General features: G+C 35.1%; 1 protein-coding gene across 2 annotated transcripts in view; it reads left to right on the plus strand.

The window, feature by feature from the left end:
- The window catches only part of RNF19A (ring finger protein 19A, RBR E3 ubiquitin protein ligase), a 59,557-nt gene extending 39,608 nt beyond the window's left edge, over nt 1-19,949 (plus strand). For both annotated transcript variants that reach the window (XM_044245207.1, XM_044245205.1), the window contains 8 exons: nt 1,616-1,824; nt 6,139-6,283; nt 7,149-7,311; nt 11,330-11,444; nt 11,940-12,101; nt 15,149-15,362; nt 16,561-16,704; nt 17,752-19,949. In XM_044245207.1, the coding sequence (XP_044101142.1) occupies nt 1,616-1,824; nt 6,139-6,283; nt 7,149-7,311; nt 11,330-11,444; nt 11,940-12,101; nt 15,149-15,362; nt 16,561-16,704; nt 17,752-18,442 (1,843 nt within the window). In that variant the 3' untranslated portion in view covers nt 18,443-19,949. The remainder of the gene's footprint in view (nt 1-1,615; nt 1,825-6,138; nt 6,284-7,148; nt 7,312-11,329; nt 11,445-11,939; nt 12,102-15,148; nt 15,363-16,560; nt 16,705-17,751) is intronic.
- Nucleotides 19,950-26,447: the final 6,498 nt, after the last annotated feature.

A 26,447-nucleotide genomic window follows, 5' to 3' on the forward strand; every position in this document is an offset into this window, starting at 1 on the left:
GATCCCAGGGGTGCCTGGGTGGCTCAGTGGGTTAAGCCTCTGCCTTCGGTTCAGGTCGTGATCTTAGGGTCCTGAGATCAAGCCCCACATCGGACTCTCTTCTCAGTGGGGAGGCAGCTTCCCCCCTCTCTCTTCCTGACTCTCTGTCTACTTGTGATCTCTGTCAAATAAATAAATAAAATCTAAAAAAAAAAAAAAGAAGAAGAAATCCCGTTCCTTCAGTTTGTCCCAGTGGTACCGTTCTTCAGTGCTATAAAGCAACATCACAAAACAAAACAGCAACAAAAAACATCACAAGCAGGATATTGGCATTGATATAATCTACCAATCTTATTTAAATTTCCCCAGTTTACTTGTGTGTGCATGTATATTTAGTTATATGCCATTTTATCACCTTACATAAGTGTATTCACCACCATGGGGTGGTGAATATACCATGGTGTTATATACCATGGTGGTGAACCTACTGTTCTTTTATAAATCCTCTGTCGCCTTCCCAACCCCATCCCTAATCCCTGGCCACCTCTAATCTGTTTCTATTTCTAAAATTTTGTCATCTCAAAAATGGTCTATAAATGGAATCATAGAGTATATAACTTTTAAATTGACTTTTTTCACTCAGCATAATTCCTTAGAGACTTATCAGAGTGAAGTGTATTGGTAGTTTCTTTTTGTTGTTGAGTAGTATTCCATGTATATGCACCATAGTTTAACCATTCACCTAGTGAAAAAGACATCTAGACTATTTCTGATTTTTGGCTATTACAAAAAAAAGCTGCTACAAGCATTTGTGTACATGTTTGTACATAAGTTTTCATTACTCTGGGATAAATGTCCAAGTGTGCCCAAAATTTAAGTAAGAAATTATTGAAGTGCCAAAATACTAATACAGAGAATAGGTTTCAGGGCTAGTCATGAGTCTACTGTTGTCAGTTTTTTAATCTGAAGTGAAAAAATAAATTTTCTAATTGGGAAAATCGAGTTCATGTATTTTTTGGAGGAGATTGGCACCAAAGAGCACTTTTACTATGCATTTTAGAAACATTAATGTAAGAATTTATGCATAAATACAAGATAGTCACAAAATTTATGAATTATCAGAGTTTGCCATTAACTGATAGGTGTAGCTGATTTAGTCATCGCATTTTTAAATAGGTGATATTTTAATTTTCTGATTTTAAAAGTAGCAGGTAATTATAAAAATCAGAAATATGTAAGTGTATAAAGAAGAGAACTAGAACCTCTAGTATCAGTAAAACTACTGTTAAGATTTTTGGTATATTTCCTTCTAGTGTTTTCTGTGTGCATACAATACTAATTTAATATAATTTTTATAAAATTGGAATTATGCTAACTATACAGTTTGGCATCTTAGATAAAATTGAAAGTTAAAAGTTAAATATTGAACTTTAAAAATGTTTTTAGCCATTTATATGTATTCATTTGTGAATTGTTCATTTTTTCCCCATTTTTATGTTGATGAGATAGTGTTAGGGTTTATGACTTAATTTGCTTATGTATATATAAATAGAAAACTTTTTCAGTTGGATAATTGTTTTACTTAGTATCTCTTCTTTTATTTCCCATTTTAAGTCATTTTTCTTATTCTTTGAAGATATGCTGTGATAGCATTTGGATGTGCTAGCTGTCCAAAATTAACTTGTGGGCGAGAAGGCTGTGGAACAGAGTTTTGCTACCACTGTAAACAAATCTGGCACCCCAATCAGACCTGTGATGCTGCTCGGCAAGAGAGAGCCCAGAGTTTACGTCTGAGAACTATACGTTCTTCATCCATTAGTTATAGTCAGGAGTCTGGAGCAGCAGGTATTTATGTCTAACTTTTTCTAATAAAATATTTGACACGAACAGCACTATAGTTATCTTAATAAAAAATGCAGTATTCAAATAGTTCTTGTTATTACCTTTCCTCCCTTCAGTTTTCAGAAATGTTCTTTGTGTTGTTAGTATTTCTGTTCCAAAAGCACTCATTCCTTACTGTGGGAAAAATGGTATTGAGGTTGGGAAGATTTTATTGTAAAAAGAGAAAAAAGGAAGTGCTGTGGTGATGTATATAACTGATAACTGAGGATGGTCTGAAACTGTTGTTCATAAAAGTATATTATGCAAAGCTTAGCAAAGATGTTTAAAAATCATCTTTTATTTACAGATGTGTCATCTAATTCCAGGATCAAGGATTCAAAATCATACTTTATGGGACACTAAGAATTTTGTGTCTTTGGCTAGGAAAAATTACCTGGGGATCTATTTGAATAATGTATCCATCTCCTAAATCTCAAAAATTAAGAAAAATTATGATCCTCTTAATGTTCTTCAGATAAAAATTGAAAAAATAAATATTTCCCATTTATAGAATGTCATTGTTTATTGAACTTTCAGTCATTTTTAGAAAAATATTTTTCTCACTGATTATAAACTGGAAAAACTTGGAAAATACAGAAATTTGTCAAAATAATTTACATTCCTACTAGCACTGTGTTGAGATAGTCATGTACTTTATGCTGTTAAAGTCAAATTTAAAATTAAACTTTAATTTCAACATTTAATACTTTATACAGTGTACACAGATTTTCATGGTTGTTTGCTCATTGGCTTGTTTCTCTTTCCTTTCCTGAAGATTTGGGGTGGAATTCAAAGGTATTAATAATAATTTATGGGTATGGGTCCAGAAGTAATTCAAAGGAGACCTGATAAACCTAAACTGTATCCTCTAGGGTCAGCTGTAGACATGGAGTGATCCACTTGAAAATGATCTCTCTCTTCTCTGTGTGTGGACATGGGTATTTATTGATTGGTTACAGGACGTACATACTGAGTTAAGAGCCTGGACTTTGGAATCAGTCTGTCTAGATTTGAATCCTAGCTTTTCCACTCATTCTGTGTGACCCAATCAAGTTTTCTCATCTGTAAAATGAAGACAGTAATAATACTTATATCTTTAAGGTTTAAACATTTCCTGACACAAAGTAGATGCTCTAGCTGTTTGAGGTAGAGAAACTAGAGAAACCAGTCACCTGCTAGAGATTTGCGTTTGTTAATTTTAAAATAAACATCATGATTTAGTCATACAAATGAATGTTGATCTTTTTTACTGTAGTCACTGTGAAAGATTTTATGGTTATTTCAGCAGTGCTACGCTGGAATGCTTTATTGTTCATAACCTTTAGATCCCAGTACAGCCACTTAAATTACCTTCTTAATTTCAGTTTGATTTCTGGAAGTAATGAGAAGTTCTTTTGGAACTAAGTCTAACAACTAGAATAACCAAGTTGAATCACTGGTTTGGGGTGGATCCAAACTAAGATGTGACTATATGATCATAAGAGTGATTTTTTTTTTTATATTAAGTAGTTTTGAAAATAATTTGAAAGAAAAACTTCCCAAGTGATTTGAGCCAAATAGTAGCATTGTTGGAACAAATATAACCTCCCAAGGTGATTATTTTAAAAACTTCTTTTGGAGTTTTTCCATGTTCAGAAACCTTATAATTCTGAAAATTTAAAGTACCTGCATTTTTACCTCCAGTGCTCTTAAAAAATCAAAGCTCTCAGGATAAATGTTCATGTGATAGTTTCTTTTGACAAATCTATAAAAAACTTGAACTTAGCTACTCATTGACTTGTGGGGGAGAAAAAAGAGGAAAGGGCACTGCCATCTAAAATGGTTTTATTAATTCCATTATTCCAGATATCTTGATTTTTTTTTTTGTCTCCTGTTACCATGATACATTGAAAAATTGGCTGCACTTTTAATAATTGCTTGACATAATGATAATTAATTGGCTCTTTCTGATCAGCCAGCTGAAGATAAATACGTATGCTTAATCATCTGGTACCTTAAGTAATTTGTATTATGATAAAATTATCTTTAAACTGTAACAGTATTATATCTACATAAGACACTTGATTATAGCTACAAGGGAGTTTATGCACTTGGAGTTAACATTTTACATGAATTATATATTTTTCATTTTTTTACTATATTTCTCCCTTTATTAAAAATATATTTAATTGGCTTTCGAACCTCATCTGTGTCTCCTACTGCTACCACCCCAAGAGATAACCACTTTTAACACTTTGTTTTAAGTCCTTATAGGTAATCTGGTGGAGGTAGGAAAGTTCTTTGAACAAATTTTGAAAACTGTATATTGTTTTGTAACCTGTTGTGTTTATTTCCCCCTGACATGACAATAACCCACATTTTAACAGTAAATAGAAATGTAATGATTAAAAAAAAAAAAACTTTGCCAAATGTACCTTAAATAGAAATGGGAAGCTTTTTTTTTTTTTTTTTCCCCCAATATAAAGCTGCTGTGGCTTAATTGATGTTCAGGGAAGGGGGCATCAGTTGACCAGCCAATCAATAAAACAACTCTATTTAGGAGTTTTGCATTTGAGAATATTTTGAGAGAGATACATAATGTGCACAGTAAATTCCTAATTTAAGAGACAAAGACAAAACAGCCTTTTGTATGGATATATAATTACACAGTAGAAACATGCAGATACAAATCTATAAAGAGACATCAAAAATAAATTGCTATGGCATTCGTTTCTAACATATAATCTTAGCATATTGAAAGGCTGTTTTGTGTTTTAGAACCATAAAAATGGGGATGTCACCTTTCATTTTGTTCTGAAGATTGCATTTATTACAGCGAAAGTCAAATCTTCTTACTCCCACCACTAATTAAGATAGTTACTAGTTGAGGAAACTCTGAAATGAGGAAGTTTATCAATTAATATGCCACTGAAGCAGATAGTTTTAGCATTTCTTTAATTTGATGTACAGGCATTATAAATGCTGTAAAAGCCAGCTTTTTAAAATTCATGCTCCAATGTTAAAAAATTTTTCATGCAGACTTTTATGTTCTTTGGATCATTTAAATTGTGACATGAATATTTTTAATTTTTATATTCTAGTATTTATTATTTGTCTTGGTCGGGCTGCATAGAGTTATCAGTTTGCTCAAAATTGTTTGAAATTGTTAAAATACTAATTATGAGTATTGACCAGTTCTTAAGTTAAAAAACAGCTTTGGCCCTAAAAGAAGCACTAAAGAAACCTGAATTCACTGATAAAGCACAGGTAAATTTGACCATAAAACTTTTAGAAAGGAAAATATAATATAGTTTAATGCTTATCATGTAAGAAAATGGAACAAGTACTTGAATTCAGCAGCTAGTACTACACATACCTTTTCTTAACTGTGTGTAATTGGAAAATATAGCTGGCTACTAATAATAGTAAAATAATTTACTGGTTGCTATTAAGTAGATGCCAAGGTTCAAAGTAGTTGTATAATATAACTCTTACTTTATGTCAGTGATTCCAAAAGTTATTGATTTTAACTTTAACCATTTGATTTTTTTTTATTGTTAGTCTCCATTCTTTTTTTTTTTCCAATTTATTTATTTTCAGAAAAAACATTATTCATTATTTTTTCACCACACCCAGTGCTCCATGCAAGCCGTGCCCTCTATAATACCCACCACCTGGTACCCCAACCTCCCACCCCCCCCGCCACTTCATACTTGGATGGGAAACCATTTGATTTTAACTTGGCACCTTTGTGCCTTATAACCATAGTTTTTGACAGGGATACAGCAACAGCATTTGAATAAATGACTTTTAAAAAGACAGAGATAACTTCTGTAGTACAAAGAATATCTACACTTTAATAAAGCAGAGATGGTTAGAAAAATTCTAGAATATGAAGTGCCACTCAGAGAAGACAAAAGTGGGGTAGGAACAAATACAAACTTTATGAAGTTTGTAGTTTGCTTAGGGCTGTCCTTGGTTCTCCTTTTTCTTTTTATTATTTTGTTGCTCTTTGTTCTCATTGTTCTATTGTGTTTGAAAATGTTTACAGTTTGAAAATTTAATGTAAAACATGTTCCTTTTCTCAGGAAGAAAAATACTTTTAAAAAAGTTAAATAGATACTCTCTGTAGCATTTCTTTTGAAAAAATAGTTTATGTACTAAAAAAAGCTGGCTAAAGCTATCAGTTAACAAACTATATATGTTGAGATTTTTTGGCATTGCTATAGTTATCTATTAGAAATTGTTATTTTTGGACCAGTTTTATGTAATAAGCAGGTCTCTCTGTTTTCCTAATAGCTGATGATATAAAGCCATGTCCACGATGTGCTGCTTATATAATAAAGATGAATGATGGGAGCTGTAATCACATGACATGTGCTGTCTGTGGTTGTGAGTTTTGTTGGTTATGTATGAAAGAAATCTCAGATTTACATTATCTAAGGTAAGTTTATAGACGGAGCCATTTAATTTATGTCCTACCATCCTAAATGTGCCCAATCTTGTCTGATATTGGAAGCTAAGCAGGGTTGGCCTGGTTAGTAGTTGGAGAGGGAGGGAGAAAGAGCTATTTATATCTAAATATTTTATATTGTAAGATAATTGGGAGACAGTATTATCTTAGGAATTTTTAAACTTGATGCTTATACTAAGAGGAATGTGTTTTATTCTAGTTGCATACATCAGGTAATGTGAGACATAAATTCATGATGTATCTTTGAGTGGAAAAAACTTTTTTAAACAAAAATAAAATTTTTATTTTATTTTAAAAAATTTAAAAGGAGCCAAATAATTGTGCTAGCCACTTGGGATTAATTAGTCAAAAATAAGAAGCATTAGATGTCTTCTTTTTTTGTTTGTTTTGTTAAACTAAAAGCTAGTATTTTATATCCCCATGTAATTACGCTAGGTTATAACTATTTCCATTTAATTTTCTTAAATATAAATTCCCTCATTTAGTCCACAAAGTGAGTTTGATATAATCAGATAATTGTATGCCTAAAAATAAGGCATTTTTTTTGCATTAATGTTTTGCATTAATTTACTCTCAGAAACTAACCTAAGATTTTCAAGATAATGACTAGGGATAAATACTTAACCTGAATTCTGGTTGTCAGTTTCCTTTGAAAATAACTGATGGTCATTCTTATATTGATTTTTTTTTTTTTTGGCTTTTTAGTGAACTCAGAATTTTAAAAAACCTCATTTCTGTGTATGAGAATTCTTTTAAAGACATTGTTTTAATGTATTATAAGTCATTTGCTGATACTATGTTTTATAGCAGTTACAGTTACAATTTTTTCCCTTAGTCCATCAGGATGTACTTTTTGGGGGAAGAAACCTTGGAGCCGGAAGAAGAAGATATTGTGGCAGCTTGGAACACTTGTTGGTGCTCCTGTAGGAATTGCTTTAATAGCTGGCATTGCTATCCCTGCAATGATTATTGGCATTCCTGTGTATGTGGGCCGTAAGGTAAAATGCTTAATTCTGTATTAGTTCATTATCTTATTCTAAACCTTCAGGTTTAAGACTGATGATCTTAGGGGTTTGTTTTGTTTTGTTTTGTCTTGAAAGATCATTTTTCGTATCTCAGTATAAAACTATTTTATTTTTTCATAAGATAATAAATTTTCAGTGTTTGGCAAACTTGTATGTACCCATAAAAAGTAGAGTTGCTTTTTTTTTTTTTTTGACAGAGATCACAAGTAGGCAGAGAGAGAGAAGAAAGCAGGCTCCCCGTGGAGCAGAGAGCCAGATGTGGGACTTGATCCCAGGACCCTGGGATCATGACCTGAGCTGAAGGCAGAGGCTTTAATCCACTGAGCCACCCACGTGCCCCAAAAGTAGAGTTGCTTTAAAATTACTTGAATCTGGGGTGCCTGGGTGGCTTAGTGGCTTAAGCCTCTGCCTTTGGCTCAGGTCATAATCTTGGGGTCCTGGAATCAAGCCCACATCAGGCTCTCTGTTCAGCGGGGAGCCCCCCCTCTATCTCTCTGCTGCTGCTCTGCCTACTTGTGATCTCTCTCTGTCAAATCAATAAATAAAATCTTTAAAAAATAAAATAAAATTACTTGAATCTGAAAACTTCCATACATTTCCTAACTTTAAAGTATTGAAGGACACCTGCTATTTTTCTCATGGATATATCCTTTTAAAGTTAAGTCTATAACAATTTAATAACTAAATAACACATGCCCTAACGGCAAAGAATAATTAGCCAGTTCCTGAATTATTTTGAACTTCGGTTCAAAGGTTTTATTTTCTTAGATTACTGCTATTTGTAAATACGCTGTTCTGTAGATTATAACTGTCTTGTGTAAGTCCAGACACCAGTAATTACCACTGGCCTATGAGTGATGAATTATACTTCATTAGCCAGGCAATAATTCTTTTTTGAAAGGTTAAAGGGATAATTTATAAGTGGCTAAGAAGTCTGCTGCTGTCTAAATTAATGGAATCTCAGAATTGAGAAGGTACTTTAGAAATTATCTAAAGGGTGGCTGGGTGGTTCAGTTGGTTGGGCCTCCAACTCTTAGTTTTGGTTCAGGTCATGATCTCATGAGTCTTCAGAGCCAGCAGCAGACTCCAAACTCAGTGGGGAATCTGCTCGATTCCCTCCCTCTGCCTCTCCCCCAACTCACACCGTGCACTCTCTCACTCTGTCTAAAATAAATCTTCAAAAAAAAGGAAAGAAACTGTCTAATCATAACCTTGCACTCAAGCAGGATAAAGAATAGGAATTAAAAGAAATAACATGTGGTGAACCCTTACTGTGGGGTAGTTGTTTTAATTTGACTCATTTTAACCTTAAAGAAATTTATGTATTTTGAATATTGAGGTTTGGGAAAGTTTATGTAGTTTAAGTTACACAGAAAGAAACAGAGCTAGGATTTAAACCTAGATACACACATTCTTTTTTTTTTTTTTTTTCCAATTTATTTATTTTCAGAAAAACAGTATTCATTGATACACACATTCTTTATGTAAGATCCCTGATCGGTTTCTCTAGCCATTTGGGCACTTCAGTGTTGGGGACATCACCAACTCCTGCAGTGGCCCATTCTGTTGCCAGCTGTCTGTAGTTGTTAGGTTGAGTCAGAATCTGTTTTCCTTTCAAATGTTTCGTTAAATTCTGGTTATGACTTTTGGAATTAAACTCAAGAGGAGGCTGATCCTCTTCCATATTCAAAATATGTTGAATATTTTTAAATATTCAACATATATTACTTTAAAATCAGAAAAATCACAATATATACTATTTTTGAAAAATTACCAAAGATAAATAAACATGGATACTTATGAGCCAAATTTTTATTTCAGAAGGTTTTAATTAATTAAATTTGTTTAACGTCCCCAACATAGTAGCTGATTATTTAACCTTTTATGTAGTTATCCAAAGCAAGGCTTTGCTAAAAACAAAACTGTTTATTCAGATACCTAGAAGTAGAAGAGAAGAAGAGACTGTTGTACTGCACACACCTACAAATAATTTATAGAGGAGAGATTATTTACCTCATTGTTCATGTCTTGGGAGCAGTTAAAAGGTTAAAAGTCTCCTTTTTTCAGACATATACCCAGAGGGTTGCCAGTTGATAAATTAGTTTTCCATTGAAACAATGTTCTCTATGGTGTTTAGGGTTACAGACCAGCCCAGGAAAACCTGTTAAGCTGATAAAGTACCTAAAAGCTTAGTCTTTATTTATAGTAACAAATAGAAATATTGCATGAAACAGTAGAGCAGAAAAAAATTAAGCTGAACCAGGAATAGAATGTTGTGATCACTGTAATTAAAGATTGGTGCTTAAGGATGCAAAATTTTCTGAAGATTCCTGTCTAGTCTGTCAGTTTTTTAGCTCTGGCTTTTCTCTGCTTCATTCCTGAGTTTTTCAGGAATGCTAATGAGGAGAGGAGCAAGAATTAGCTGCAGTGCTGAAAGATAATGAAAGATGCCTTGGGAGGCCCTGCCATCTCTGCCTGTGAAGACTCTTGAGGGAGGTAGAGAGGCTCATTCCCTAGGGATGTATAGTCAATGCTGGCAGGACACTGACTAGGAAAGATGAATGCTTCTTGTCCCATGCATGCTTCACCTTTCTTTCCACCCTAGTTTTGTCACTGTTTCATATATGCCACAAGACTCATTGTACTTTATAGCCTTCAAGATAACCACATAATAATAATAATAATTTTATTAAACCTCACCTGTAACACTGTTCATAAGTCAAGTATTTATTTTAGAGACTACCTGTACAGTTTTGAGGGCTGTTTTGAATATGTCTTGAAACAGAAGGGAAATGTACTAACAATGAGACCAAAGATACTGGACTGTTTCTTGAAGTTGATCTGTTTCACAAGCCACTTTCAATGTGGTATTAAATTCTGTTTATTAACACCTCTACTATACAAAGTTGCTAAGTAGATCTAGTTCCTATCCTCTGGCCGCATTCTTCTCTTTTATTCCCTCTTAGTACCTTTGACTTTGAGCTATAAATGAGACCCCAGGATTCTGAGTCACTTGATGATAATTTTCTTTATAAAAAGGGATCCAAGAAAAAATTAACTTATTTATGATGTTTGCTTATTAGTACCGCTTGTTACGGTCTATTAAAAAAAAAAAAAAGTGTGGCAGTCTCCTCTAGAAGCCAACTTTTACCATTTTGGGATGTTTGCTTATTTACTTATTTATTTTAATGATTTTATTTAGCTGAGAGAGACAGAAAGTACAGACGGGGAGGAGAAGGGAGCATAGAGGGGAAAAGAGGGAGGAGCAGGTTCCCCACGGAGCAACGAGCCCAGTGCAGGTCTCAAACCCAGGACCCAGAGACCATGACCTGAGCCAAAGGGAGAGGCTTAACCGACTGAGCCACCCAGGTACCATAAGGGATGCTTATTTAGAAAGAAACCTGTGGAATGCTAAATTTCTTAGAAGTATTAGTCAAACATCCAGTCCATAACTATGTTAAAAATAATACTTTTTTTTTTAAGATTTTATTTATTTGTCAGAGAGAGAGGGAGAACACAAGCAGGCAAAGTGGCAGGCAGAGGCAGAGAGAGAAGCAGGCTTCCCACTGAGCAAGGAGCCTGATGTGGGACTCGAGCCCAGGACCCTGGGATCATGACCTGAGCCGAACGCACCGGCTTAACCAACTGAGCCACCCAGGCATCCCTAAAAATAATATTCTTAATTCCTTCTTTGCTCAAAACATGATTTTATTATTCCTGAATAAAATTATACATCTACTCAAAACTGTTTTTTAAAATCAAACACAAAGTAAAATCTATTAAATCACTGTCTTACTTAAGCAGATTATTAATAAGGACTAAATTATGGGTAAAAATATGGTTTAAGAACAATAAAACAAGATCTTGAATTAGGACACGCGAATGAAATAAAAAATCACTTTACTAGCAACTGTAGGTCTGTTTCATTTAAATTAAATATGTAATGTGTTTTTTCCTTAAACCCCCACCCCATTTTTATTTTTAATTCAAGATTCACAATCGATATGAAGGCAAAGACGTTTCAAAGCACAAACGGAATTTGGCTATAACAGGTGGTGTGACATTGTCTGTAATAGTATCTCCAGTTGTAGCTGCAGTAACTGTAGGTAAGAAAATGCTTAAAAATCCTGATCACCTCAGATTTTGTAGAATTTAAGTTTTGTGGAAGGATTTAAGACAGATCATTATATTGTGGACGATAAGAGAGTTACTTTTTTATTTATTTAAGTACAGTTTAAGCGGAGTCTACAGAAAGCCTCTCATTGAGTAACTATATTGGTTAAAAGCACTATAGACTGAAGAACCTAGGGTTAGGATAATTGGTAAATTCTTACTGACTGATACCCACCCTCACCTCATATGGTTTAGAGGCGTGGGACTTAAAAACAAAAAGGTTTTCATCTTTTTTTCTCATGTGTGTCACCGGAAAGTTTAGAAGTTTTGAATTTGTTTGTGCCCCTTAACAGGTAAATACTTTGGGCAAGGGTTAGAGAACAGTGGCACTTTTCTCCTATACAGTTTCTTTTGAAAAGGCTTTCTGAGAATTCATGTTTCTGTGATTTATTTTTTAACTTATAATGACTAATTTAATTCCTCTTTAGGTATTGGTGTTCCTATTATGTTAGCCTATGTCTATGGCGTTGTTCCAATCTCTCTCTGTCGAAGTGGAGGTTGTGGAGTCTCAGCAGGCAACGGAAAAGGAGTTAGGATTGAATTTGATGACGAAAATGATATAAATGTTGGTGGAACTAACACAGCTGTAGGTAAGTTTTTTAAGCAAAGGAAGAAGATAAACTTACTAATAGTTTAAGTTGGAGAAATAGATAACATGCAAATTAGAATTTCCATTGCCCGCCTTTTGCTAGGCCTAATAGCATTCATCCCGATGTACATCAGTGAAATGAGCTGCCCGGGAAAGGTGAATGGATGAAAGAGGGTGAAAGAGTTCTGGATAATCTGCACTAGAAATGTAATGTTTTAGAAACATCCAGACTTTCATCCTCAGTTTTGCCTTAAACGATACAAATTGGTAAGAACAAGATACGAAGAGAAAGGTAGTTCATAAAAGAAGAAATACAGATGGCCAGTGATTAGAGAGTATCTTTAACCCAGGGTTAGTCAGAGAAATATGAATTAGAACAATACCTGTAGGATGAAAAGGCCCTCATAAAAATTTATTATAGAAATTTGTCTTTAGGAAGTAATCAGGCAGATGTGCAAAGATAATGACCACTTTCTTACCTCCCATTCTCTCTTGAACCCACTCTAATCAGTTTTGGTCCCTGCCACTCTAAGGTTTTATCTCTACCACACCACCAAAGCAGAGCCGTGAGTGACCTCCATCTTACCAGATATAATGGTCAACTCTTGATTTTCATTTTAATGTAACAATTCAATGAAAAGAAAAAAATAATAATACAACAGTTCACCTGACATAGTAGACCATGCCCTCCTTCTTGAAACATTTTCTTGTCTTTCATCTGAGAAACCATTTCTCATCCCATTGTATTTCCTAGCCATTTGTTCTCAGTCTTCATCTATACTCATTCCCTGGGTCATCTCTTAATATGGGTTGTATTAAATAATATGTAGACTGACCACTCATAAATTTGTATCTAGGCTAGAACTTTCCTCTGCACTTCAGTTGGTACATCTAACTCTCCTCGTAAATCTACACTTAAATGTCTGACAAGAATTTCAAGTTGTCTGTAACCAAACTCTTCACTCTAAAACCTGTTCTCTCCAGTCATCATCCTTACCTCATCAGATAGCCTCTCCATTCTAACTGTTGGTTGGACCAAAAACCTTCACTTACAGTGATTCCTCCTTTTCTCTTCTTAGCTTCCATCTGATCTGACAGCTAATTCTGGTGCTTCCTTTAGTATTTAGCCATAATCCAACCATTTCTCACCCTCTCCACTGTTCCGTTAGTTCAAGCTATTGTCCTTTTTCTTGCACTATTGTAATAGGCTCTTTAGATGATCCATCAACTTCTCATCTACTGCTTACTATTCCACAGTGTATGTAGTGATACTTCTTCTTCTTCTTTTTTTTTTTTTTTAAAGATTCATTTATTTCTTTGAAAGAGAAAGACACAATGAGAGAGGGAACACAAGCAGGGGAGAGGGACAGGGAGAAGCAGGCCCTCCACTGAGCGGGGAGCCTGATGCGGGGCTTGATCCCAGGACCCAGGGATCATGATCTGAGCTAAAGGCAGATGCTTAATGACTGAGCCACCCAGGCGCCCCTGTAGTGATACTTCTGAAACATAAATCAGATCGGTTCTTATGCGCAGAACACTCCTTGTGCTTCCAGCTGTACTGAAGGAAAACCCACAATCCTTATCTTAGCCCATACTGCCCCACATGATCTGTCCTGGGCTGCATCTCTCTCATCTCTTTTTACTCTCCTATTTAATACCATCCCTCTGTGATGTTTTGAGGACGCCAAGTACACTTCACTTCTAGGCTTTTAAACTTGCAGTTCCCTCTGCCTGGAACAGTCTTCCTTCTGATAATTTTATGGAATACGGTGGTATCAGATCTTGTAATAGCTTGCAATAGTAGACAGTTGGATCTGAAAAACATACCTAGAAATCAACTTTTGGCTCATTTTATTGACTTGAAGAATAATAAGCTCTTTAAATGAAACCCTTATTGAAAACTCACATATTTTCCTCCAGAGTCAGCTAAATCTTCCAGCTGTCAGATTTTTTAAAGAATTCCTAAATCTTGAAGTGGTGACCACTTTTTTTGAGAATTTCAAGCCAATTTATTTTAGATTGAAGGTAAAAAGTTTGATTCCTTAAAAGCACTTATCACAGTCGGTAATAACTTGTTTCTTTGTTTACTTGGTTTCTTAGGGGTGAAGGCTATACCTGTATTCTTCGTTACTGTATTTTTAAAACCTGGAATATAGGGACGCCTGGGTGGCTCAGTGGGTTAAGCATCTGCCTTTGGCTCAGGCCATGATCCTAGGGTCCTGGGATTGAGGCCTGCATCGGGCTCCTGCTCAGCAGGGAACCTATTTCTTCCTCTGCCTGAGGCTTTCCTTGCTTGAGCTCTCTCTCTCTCTGACAAATAAATAAAATACAATCTTTAAAAAAAGAAAAAACCTGGAACATAGTAGGCACTTGATTTCATCATCTTTATTTAGCATATAAAAATCCTAATACCTTTACTCTTTTTTTTTTTTTTTAAAGATTTTATTTATTTATTTGACAGAAATCGCAAGTAGACGGAGGGGCAGGCAGAGAGAGAGAGAGGGAAGCAGGCTCCCTGCTGAGCAGAGAGCCTGATGCGGGACTCGATCCCAGGACCCTGAGATCATGACCTGAGCCGAAGGCAGCGGCTTAACCCACTGAGCCACCCAGGCGCCCCTAATACCTTTACTCTTAATAAAAGGAGGAAACCATTTCTCTCCTCCCTATTTCTTCTTGGTCCTCATTTCTTTTCTTCTTAATATGAATATAGTTGACACACAATGTTACCTTAATTTCAGTTTTTAACATATGATTCAGCAAGTTTCTACATTATGATATGTTCACCACAAGTGTAGCTACCATCTCACCATACAATGCTATTACAGTAAAAAATGTTGTGACCATTTAATACCAAGAGCCAGTCCCTAATCCAATATTACACTCAGAGATAGTTCCTTTCCTCTTACCCCATAGTTATGTGTTCCTGGTTCCAGATGTCTTTTCTGTTCCTGTGTATGTTGTATAATAAAATGTCCTATCTGAAATCATGGAGGAATTCAAGAATTAATAATCTTTCTTGTTTAATTTCTTTGAAATATTTGCATTTAGACACAACTTCAGTAGCAGAAGCAAGACACAACCCTAGCATAGGGGAGGGAAGTGTTGGTGGTCTGACTGGCAGTTTGAGTGCAAGTGGAAGTCACATGGATCGCATAGGAGCCATTCGAGACAACCTGAGCGAGACGGCTAGTACCATGGCCCTAGCTGGAGCCAGTATTACAGGGAGTCTGTCAGGAAGCGCCATGGTAAACTGTTTTAACAGGTAAGAAAAATGTGCTCTGTTTTCTTTTTGCCTTCTGTTAACTACAAATTATTAGATGAGAATTTTGAAGATTATTATAATTGTGTAATCATTATAATTACATACAGTCCTGTATCAGGGCTGAAAACAGTAATGTTAGCAATGAAATTTAGTGGTAAACAGTGAAATTTTTACTTGTTTGAATTTTCTGTTGTAGTATTTTATACCCATGGTGTGTCTAAGACATGGCATTCTGCTAATTTCTTCACTGCATTTGTCAGATTTGATGTTATGCATCAGTGCTGGAGCTGCTTTCGTGTACGTGGTAAAGGCAGTGGTGAAGTCTGGAACCTCACCTCTGGAGGTGGCCACAGCTAGATGTTAGAAAAGGGGACACTGGCTGAGGCCTGGGGGGAGCAGGTGGAGTCAGGATGTGTGGCAGTGCGTGAGCTGAGGCCAGGGTAGTCCAGTCCTCCGGAAACCTTGTATGTGTTAGCACTTACTTCGTTCTCACCAAGTCTCGTACCAGCAGCCATATCAATAAATAGAAGAAATTAAAGCATTTTTGTCTTCCTTTGTTTCTTCTCTAATTCTCTATTCTTTATTTCTGTTTATTAGCTTTGTTGTTGTTTTTAAACATAGGAGAGTGTGCATGAATTAAAAGATAAGTTGGTTATATTTATCTTATTTTTAGGTAGTTTACTTTTATTTATTATTTGTTTTTAGGTAGCTTGTTTTGATGCTTTTTTTTTTGCTTTTATGCTTTTAAACACAAATTCTCTTATAGTAGTGTTTATTATCTTTTTTAAAGAATTGGGTATTAAATTTAGAGGGTCAGTTTTAATATGTAGAGGCTTGGGATGTTTTGATCCACTCATCTGTCATGTACACTGGTTTTTAATATATTCACATTTTGTTTCACACTCAGACATGGCTAGCATATTTAATTAAAATCTTTTATGTCCTTTTTGTGTTACTCTTACTACCTTATTTGGCAGACAGCTAATTTTTCCTATTTTATTTGGATGGCTGGCACTATTCAGCTTGCTGCAGTAGAATTTGAATAATCAAATAAAATGAAATTTTAAAAATGCTAATAGTTGTTTCTAAAATAGTTTCTTGTTACTAGGGGTGTTAACTGAATTATATAACTGCTATATATTATAGTAGTCTGATATTATATGTAATTTCAGTTTTTATCTGCTCCCTGCTCTTTAAGGTTGGAAGTACAAGCAGATGTACAGAAAGAACGGTACAGTCTAAGTGGAGAATCTGGCACAGTCAGCTTGGGAACAGTTAGTGATAATGCCAGCACCAAAGCAATGGCAGGATCTATTCTGAATTCCTACATCCCATTGGACAAGTAAGGAAAGAACTGTTAAACAGTTCTAAGTATTTTTTTAATTTATTTATTTATTTTTTGTTGTTGTTGTTTTTAAGATTTTATTTATTTATTTTAGAGGGAGAAAGAGAATCCCAAGCTGACTCCGCACTTAGCACAGAGCCCCATCACAGGACTTGATCCCAAGACCCTGAGATCATGACCTGAGACAAAATCAAGAGTTGGACAGTTAACTGACTGAGCCACTGAGGTGCTCCTTAAAATTAATTTTAAAATAATTATTACTATCATTAAGCAAAATTATAATAAATAATGGTTACCAACTATTAGGTTCTCCAGGAAAAAAAAATGATGAGATGTCTAGAGTAGGCAAATTCAGAGACAGGAAGTAGATTAGTGGTTACCACGGACTGGGGGCAGGAAAGGGTGGCAGCAGACTGCTAGTGGATATAGGGTTTCTTTTGGGAATGATGAAAATGTTCTGCAGTTAGTTGGTAGTGACAGTTGCACAACTCTGAATATACTATTAAAAACCATAGGATTGTGCACTTTAAACAGGTGAATTTTGTGATATATATATATTTCAATAAAGCTGTTCTGGAAAAAAGAAATGGAGAGGGAAACATAGTACCTGGAACATAAGCAATCAGTGTAGCTACTTCTGTTTTTTTTTTTAATTGAAACATTATTATAAATACTGTCCTTAGGGTGCCTGGGTGGCTCAGTCAGTTAAGCATCTGCCTTTGGCTCAGGTCATGATCCCGGGTCCTGGAATTGAGCCTTTTAGGCTCCCTGCTAAGTGGGGAGCCTACTTCTCCTTCTCCCTCTGCTGCTCCCCCTGCGTGTGTGCGCGCGTGCTCGCTCATGTGCTCTGTCAAATAAATAAAATCTTTAAAAAGTCCTCTTATTTCAAGTAATATTTTAATAGAGCATATCCTGCATTGATTTGTTTTGATAGTTTTTATGTAGTCATTGAATTTTTCACACAGAAGTCCCTCTCCCTTTGCTTTTATGTCAATAAAAAAGGAAGTTAGAAATGTATTTATATTTGTTACTCTTATGTTCCAGAGAAGGCAACAGTATGGAGGTGCAAGTAGACATTGAATCAAAGCCATCCAAATTCAGGCACAACAGTGGAAGCAGCAGTGTGGAGGATGGCAGTGCCACCCGAAGTCATGCTGGTGCTTCATCCAGCGGCTTGCCTGAAGGTAAATCTGGTGCCACCAAGTGGTCCAAAGAAGCAACAGCAGGGAAGAAAGCAAAAGGTGGTAAATTGAGGAAAAAGAGTAACATGAAGATAAACGAGACCAGAGAGGACATGGATGCACAGTTGCTGGAACAACAAAGCACGAACTCAAGTGAATTTGAGGCTCCATCCCTCAGTGACAGTATGCCATCTGTAGCAGATTCCCACTCCAGTCATTTTTCTGAATTTAGTTGTTCTGACCTAGAAAGCATGAAAACTTCTTGTAGTCATGGTTCCAATGATTATCATGCCCGCTTTGCTACTGTTAACATTCTTCCTGAGGTAGAAAACGATCGTCTGGAAAATTCCCCACATCAGTGTAGCATTTCTTTGCTTACCAAAACTGCTTCATGTTCAGAAGTTCCACAGTTGAATCATATTGCTGAAGAACATGGTAACAATGGAGTAAAACCCAGTGTTGATTTATATTTTGGTGATGCGCTAAAAGAAACAAATAACAACCACTCACATCAGACAATGGAATTAAAAGTTGCAATTCAGACTGAAATTTAGGCCTATAAATGCTGCAGATTAATTACCACTGAACAACCTTGTTGGGAGCTGGTTGAACTACATGTCACTACTTTAAGTTTCAAGTTACCAGCAAATGCCCGGTTACATAATCTAATGCAGATACATTTTTTATGTTGAGCAGAGCATTGTGTTTCATGTGGATCTTAATTACCAAACTATGAAATGAAGGCTTTAAAAGTGATTATTGTAAGGACAATAGTTCTTAAGAGAAGTATGTTTTGTGTGTTTGCCACAAAACATTGCTTGAAGCACATACTTGTGTATTTAGATAGGACTTTGGCTTAATTTATAATCAATATAAAATACTAATACAGTTAGAAACATTCTTATGAAGAAAACTTGAGGCTTAGGGGTAAGTGGTTAGTGACATTTTATTGAAACCACTAAGGGATATTGTTTAAAGAACCTTGTAGGTTACTCTCAGTATATGATACTCTTTGTAACATTTCTGTTCATAACTGGGCATAAATTTCATTTTTTTCTTCATATGCAATGTGGAATTGTAAAGCTTAATGCAGCCCATTTGCTACCATTTGGATACTTAGACACTTTGAGCAAGATTGTGGCAGTTTTTGCACAACTTTGAAATAGAAATACCTGGTACTCTATATATCTTGTATATTGTTGATGCCATCTTAGAAGCAAAATGTAAAGGTAGGTAATTAAGTGTACTGACAGCACCAAATAAGATACATAAAACTACAAAATGAAATTCCATTAGTTTGTAAGTATTATAAAAAAAAAAAAGTCACCTTCCACCAAGGGGAAGTTTGCACCCCATTGATTCTTGGTGCCTTTGGAATAGATTGGATTTTAAGGGCCTAGTTGTTTGAGGATTTTGCTGTATTGTTTTCCATTAGTCCTCTCTAGCCACCTTGGATTATATAGACAAATACAAGATAGATAAACATAAATATGAATAATAATAACAATGCTGAAAAAGTATTAGCCTACCAAAGACACACTCAGGCTTTAGTGAATACATAACCTCAGTTTTAACACACGCGTATCTTCTCCAATCATGAAATCAAAGCACGGTGCAGAGTTTGTACCAAGTGCTAAGGAGGGATCCACGTATGGCTGGCTTTATTTTCCTTTGCTTTTGTTTATGGAAGGTGTTCAGCTGACATAAACAGAAGTCGACCCAAATAACTGCCTATACTGTTAATTTCCTGTATAATTCACTTAAATAAACAGGTTAACCTCAAAGATAGCATTTGAAATGTTCCATCTTCTGTGTTTCTGTTAAGTATTACCATTATGGTGCTACTGAGCGTTTTCTTTTGATAAAAAGAAAAATGCCGTGGGCTGCAGTCTTCTTCCACCACTTTTTCTCACCAGGTCCATTAATATGCTTATAACACTAGTGCCAGTTATTTTATTTGATAATGCTTATTATGGAATTTGTATATTTGTTTGCATTCCAGTTTTGTTCAATAGTGAGTGTGTAAACTGCATACATTAAATAAATGTAAATACTAATGTATTGCTGCCTTATGGTTTGTGTGCAGGTATTTTTATAAGAATAAGAATTCTCATTTGTCACATGGTAGTTACTTAACAAATATTGCAAGCCATTGAGATAATTCTGTATACTGGTCTCAGCCCAAAAGGAAGCATTTGCTGAACTTCCTCAGCAAACAGTGTTGACACACAGTGAATCCTTTCTTCATGTTTAATACCTGCCTTTCTTCCAGAAATAAGCTGCTTTATTCATCAACATATTTTACTTTTTAAAGTAAATTGGTTGGAAAGTAAATAGATCTATCATTTAATTGTGAAGAGATAAATACTATAAAGGCTCATCATAACAGAAAAATAAAAAGATCTTAAAAGACTATTCTAAGAGATTCTACTCTAGCAACATTAGATCATGAAACTAGAGCTGTTTAAATTTAAGCTAGTAATTGTAATTAAATGCTTTCTATCCTCATAGCCTCTATAAAATGGTGATTTTTCTCATTTCCTGTTACATAGTACTTAATGAAATAATATGTATGAATATGTGGACTGCTTCTTGACATTTCTGTAAAAGGCCAAAGATTAAATGGAAAGCTAAATGATTCTCAGAGGAATCCAGCAGAAGGTTAGTGCAGTCAGTTTACCCATTCCTCTTCTGGTTGTACCCTCAACCAGTACCACCCCAGTGTCACTTGAAAAAATGGTCTAAAGCTTTCAGCTGGCTTCAGAAGTTCCTTCATCTCCCAGGAGTCATTCAAACTTGAATTAATTTAGGGCCAAGCCAAATTCCCCCAGAGCTCAACTCTAGGACTAGACTAAAACAAGAGAATACTCCAGGGTTCAAGACAGGCCTTAACTCCCCAAAATCTTTGAAAGTCCCTTTGTACTTTGTTTTCTTTAAGGTCTATGAGGGGGAAAAAATCACGAGGTTGTGAGAGAGAATACAAAGATTAAAATGGCATACCCTACTGTTCATTATATTGACCACCATTTTAACTGCATTCTCTTGAATGTACAAATTCATATCTCCAGAGCATTGGATTCGTTGGCTTCTACATTAAATTAACACAATCCTTCACTCTTATTTTCACCAAAAATTGGGTTAATTTGTAAATATGTAAGACTTCCCATAGCATATTGTCTAGTTAAATACAACTTTGATCACCAAAGGATAAATGCATGTTGGAAACCATCATAGCTATTAATTCCTATGTGAACAAAATACCTAAACTCCTATTCTTCTGATCATTTTGCCTTTCTAATCAGAGTCTTCAGGATTCTCAGGGCTATGTTTTATGTGGTTCCTTTTTATGGACTTGTTTCATTTCTTCCCCTTATTAAATATGAGATACCACTGCTAACAGCCAATGTTTACATACTGGTCAGTTTTGAATGCTCAAAGAGTATTTTAAACTTGGGGAGAGTCACAGTGTTTTGGTAGCCTTCATTTAATAGATAAATAGTGAAAGGGAGTTTGCAGTTTTTAAATTTAGTTCAAATTTAATCACTGTACTTCATATGCCAATCAGAATTTTTGTCATTTCTGCCAATTTATTCATTGAACAAAGTAACAGTGGATTTGGGGATACATAGCATTGTATCAGACACCCTGGCTTCAATGGACTTATAGTTGGGGGAGAGAGGCATAAAAAACACATACACATAGCTTAAAATGATGTCAGATGATGGGTACCAAGAAAAATACAGCGTGTGGAATAAAGTGACTGGAGTATTGGGTAGTGCTATTTCATATAGAGCAAATCACAGAGAGGTCTCTATCCTAGATGACATTAATGTAAAGATCTAAAAGAAATGAGAGAGGAACTGGGTAGACTTACCAAATGGATGAACATTGCAGAAAGAGATCTTCTCCCAGGTCAGTTAACAGCCTATTTAGACACCTGTCTTGGAATTTGATAACTAGTAAGACAAATCTGCCTCCTTGTTTTTCTTGGGAGAATGTCTTGACTGTTCTTCACACTTTATATTTTCATAACCATTTCGGAGTAACCTTGTTGAATTCTACCAGTTTGTGTTGGGATAGTACTGAGTCTGTAATTATCCTTTTATTGAGAGCTTTCATGTTTTTTACTAATTTTATTCCCGGGTACTTGGTACTTTTTGGATGCCATTTTCTTTTTGTTACTAATAGTATATAGAAATACAACTAATTTTCATGTAATGATTTCATGTCTTAGGGAATATTATTTCCCTTTTAATTCCAGGAGTTTCGCTTCTTTGAGATTTCTGTGTACACAGTAATCATCTGTGAATAATGTATATTTTATTTAACACTTTTACAGTGCTTTGAAGTGTCCAACACTTTCTGTGTACTTTCAAAATATTAACCTATTTATTCTTCAGAACTCTGTGAAGAAGGTATTCATTATCCCATTTTATAAATGAAACAGAGGCAAAGAGTTAAGTCCTTTGTCCAGAGTTGCATGGCTGGTAAGTGGCAAAGCCAGGATTAAGACTGTTTTGTTTCTTCCTCTTCGAGCTTTTGATCATGTATTTCTTTTTCTGGCCCATTTGCAGTGGCTGGGACTTCAAGTGTAAAGTGCTAAACAGCAGTGGTGATAGGGGCATTGTTTACTTGTTAAACAAGTAAACCTTTCAGTGTTTCAGCTGTTAAGTGTGATATTTGTGCAGATATATTTGTAGATGCTCTTTATCAAATTTATCAAATTATCTTCTAACTCTTCGTTTGCCAAGAGTTTTTAAAACCTCAGGAAATACGTTGAATTTTATTGGGTGCTATTGAGGAGGTATATCTGTCACATAATTGTGATTTATTCCTTTCATGTAATTATGCAATGTGAATATGATTTATTCCTTTAACCAGGGTTAATATGGTTATGGTTAAAATAAGAATTTGATTTTTCAAATATTAAACCAACCTCCTTGGATAAACTCCAGTATCAGCGCATAAGATTGGAATTACATCTTTTATGAATGCTTAGTAGAAATTGCTGTTAAGGCTGTGTGGGCCTTCTGAATTGTTTTTTAATATTACAGAAAGCCAGGTTTTCAGAGTTGAGAAGCAGTTCATCTTCGTGGATATAATATGAGCAGTAAGGAATGACAGCCCGTTTCCCTCTGTAAGAGTTTCCTAATCCTAGAACGTGTAAATTCTCCTAGGTCTGTGGTGACAACATAGTTTTCCTCTTACTGTTTTTCTTTTTCTGTTCAGCGTTTTGCCTAATAATTGGAACACCTATTTCTACTACCTTTTATCCAGCATAGAGGGGGTTTAAACTTAGATTTTACATGCCATGTGCACCAGGTGCCTCCAAATTCAGAATTCAGGATACTGGGAAAAAGAGATCTTAGAAAGAAGCTTAAGGCTCTTAGGGCAAGGACCTTGTCTTTTCTTTCTGTAATATGTACCAATATGTATATACCAAGAAGAGATTGAGGATGTCTTTGCTATGATGGGACAGAATAACTGAGCCACAGGAATAAGAATGCTTGTGGACTCAGGCCTCAGATTTGGTGCCTAGTCTCTTCATTACACTGCGCACTAGAATAAGCTGTTTGAAACAAGACAGTGACTAAAACAGTCCCTTTTGATAAGGTTTAATGCCACATATGTTAGGTCATAAATATTGTAGAATGTGTGACAGCCACCGGCACATCATTTTTCAGAGTTGATTTAGCCAAGGCATTTTAATTTTGGTTTTGGGGGCTTTTGGTTGCATGTTCATTTCAAGGAAATGTGGTACCTTAAGCTAGTAAAGAAATTTGCTTTAGAGAGAGAACATGCAAACATGTTTAGAGATAATTACTATTGACAGTTTATAAATAGAATACAAACAAAAGAATTTACTCCCTTTCCCCCTTTTTCCCTTTCTATCCCTTTTTTCTATGCTCCACCTTTTCTTAGACCCTCCTTCCCACCTTAACTTCCTCCATAACCGATGTACATATGCTAGCATAGTCTTCTCCGTGTTACTTAGTGACACATGGTGCATATATACATGAATCATTTTCTCAATTTTCTCAGTATCTTACAGAAATTAATCCAAGTCAAGCGGTATAGCTCCAAATCATTCTTTTTAATGACTGCATATGATGGGCATTCTCTTCATGTCACTTTTGTGTTTTTTTCCCCCACAAAACAGTGCAGGAAACATCCTCATATATAAGTCCTATTTTCTGGTAGTTTTCATTACAGGAAATAGTTTCACGGATATCAAATGGCTAGGTTGCAAAGTATATATAGTTTTAAATTGAATAAGGTTATCAGATTGCCTTTTGAAAAAGGCTGTCAACATTTAGAGTTCCACTAATAATACATGAGTCCCCTTTCCTCTGCATCCAGCCAAGAGTAAATATTAGAGCTGTACCGTTTCTACAAGACTGATATAAATTAATATGTATCACCTGATTTTGTATTTATGTATCCCTGACCATTAGTGAATTTGTACATCTTTTTGTGTGGTTTTCTTTTTTAGAGGAGGAGGGGAATTGGTTGGTATTTGATTTGCTGTTTTCTAAACGGAGTATTACATCTTTTGCTTATTTTGCAGGGAGGATTCTTCTTGTGCGGTTTGAAAGAGATCTTTATTGTAGCTATTATATATTACAACTATTACATTTTTTAAGGTTTATTTTTTAGAAAGAGGGACAGGCTGGAGAGACAGAGGGTGAGGGAGAGAGAATCCCAAGGACTCCATGCTGAGCCTGACGCAGGATTCAGCCTCAGGACCCTGAGATCACTACCTGTGCCAAAACCAATGCTTAACCAACTTTGCCACCCAGGTGCCCCATTTGGTAGCTATTATCATAGCTATGCATTGTAGATATCATAGTAATGTGCTGCCGAAGCGAGCACAGTTATTACTAGTTTTTTCTTACATTTTTGTTCAAATCCATTATTTGACCATTGACTTTATTAATTTGTTCTGCATTTTATTCTAAACTTTATTTGAAATATTTTTAGACTATAAAGTTGCAAAGATAGTTCAGAAGCTTCCCGAATACACCACACACACACACACACACACACACACACACACACACATACTCTCACACATTTTGCTATATGAAAACTGTTGTCAAATGTATCTGATTTTATATTTCAGACCTTCTAGTCCTAGTTAAGGTCTGTTTTGTTCCTAAATTATACTTACAGTCTTGTAGGTTTCTTGTGAGATTTTTATTTAATTTTTTATATTTGCCTTAATCAGTCTTGAATTTGTTTACTACAATGTAGAGGTCCAATCTTACTTCTTCCATATGGTAAGCTGTTTGTGATGGTACATTATTTTAAAAATAATCTATCATTTCCCACTGATCTGAATGCTGCCCTTATACTGGAATTTCTAGATTTCTGTCAGAAAGCCCACTGGGATTTTTATTGTGATTCCATTGAATCTACAGTAGATCTATTTGGGGGAAATTGGCATTTTAACAATAATGAGCCTTCTGATCCATGAATATGGTGTATGTATAAATGCATACATTTATTGGGTTTTTTAATTTCATAAGTGCTTTATAGTTTTCAGTATACAGATACTTTTTAAAATCTCAATTTCTGATTATATATAGAAATAAAAAAATACTGATTTTTTTAGATCTTGAGTCCTAGAAACTTGTCATTTATTAACTCTTAATAGATTCTTAGTAAATCTAGAAGATTTTTCTGCATAGACAATCATGTTTCTGAAAATACTTTGATTTCCTTCTTTCCAATCTGGATGCCTTTAAGAACTTTTGGAGTGGGGGCTCCTTTTGTACTGACTTTGGTTTTGATACAATCTTAAATAGAGGTGATAAAAGAGACAACCTTACCTTGTTTCCAATCATGGCGTGTAAGTATATAGTCTTTTATCCTCATTTTTTATTCCTTCTGCTAAATTCTTGACAAGCTTAAAGTGGTTGCCATTTTGGCAACCCCAGAGTTTGCCACTAAGTTATTATTTGAGTTGGGTGGTTTGTTTTTTTTTTTCCCTTCGGTTTTTAAAGTTGAGATATAGTTCACATATTGTAAAATTCGCCCTTTTTAAAGTGTAAAATTCAGTAATTGCTAATATATTTACAAGGTTATGCAACCATAACCATTACCTAATACTAGAACATCTTCATCACCCCAAAAAGAAACCCTCTATCCATTATCATTAATTCCCATTCCCCTGCCTTCTCAACCCCTGGCAACCACTTACAGCTATTTTCTGTCTGAATAGGTTTGTCTATTCTGGGCATTTTATATAAGAAGAGTCATATAATATGTGTTTTTTTGTGTGTGTGTATGACTTCTTTCACTTACCAGTTTTCAAGGTTCATCTGTGGAGTAGTGTATATCAGTACTTCACGCTTTTTATGGTTCAATAGTATTCTGTTCTATGAATATACCATTTTTATTTATTCATCATTTGATAGGCATTTGGGTTGTTCCCACAGTTTTGGCTATCATAAATGAGGTTGCTATTTGTGAACAGGACATTGTATGAACGTATGTTTTCAATTTTATTGGGTATAATGCTAGGAACAGAATTGCTGGGTCATATGGTAACACTGT

Source organism: Neovison vison, chromosome 4, assembly GCF_020171115.1.
Source record: "Neovison vison isolate M4711 chromosome 4, ASM_NN_V1, whole genome shotgun sequence".
In the NCBI taxonomy this organism is placed as follows: Eukaryota; Metazoa; Chordata; class Mammalia; order Carnivora; family Mustelidae; genus Neogale; species Neogale vison.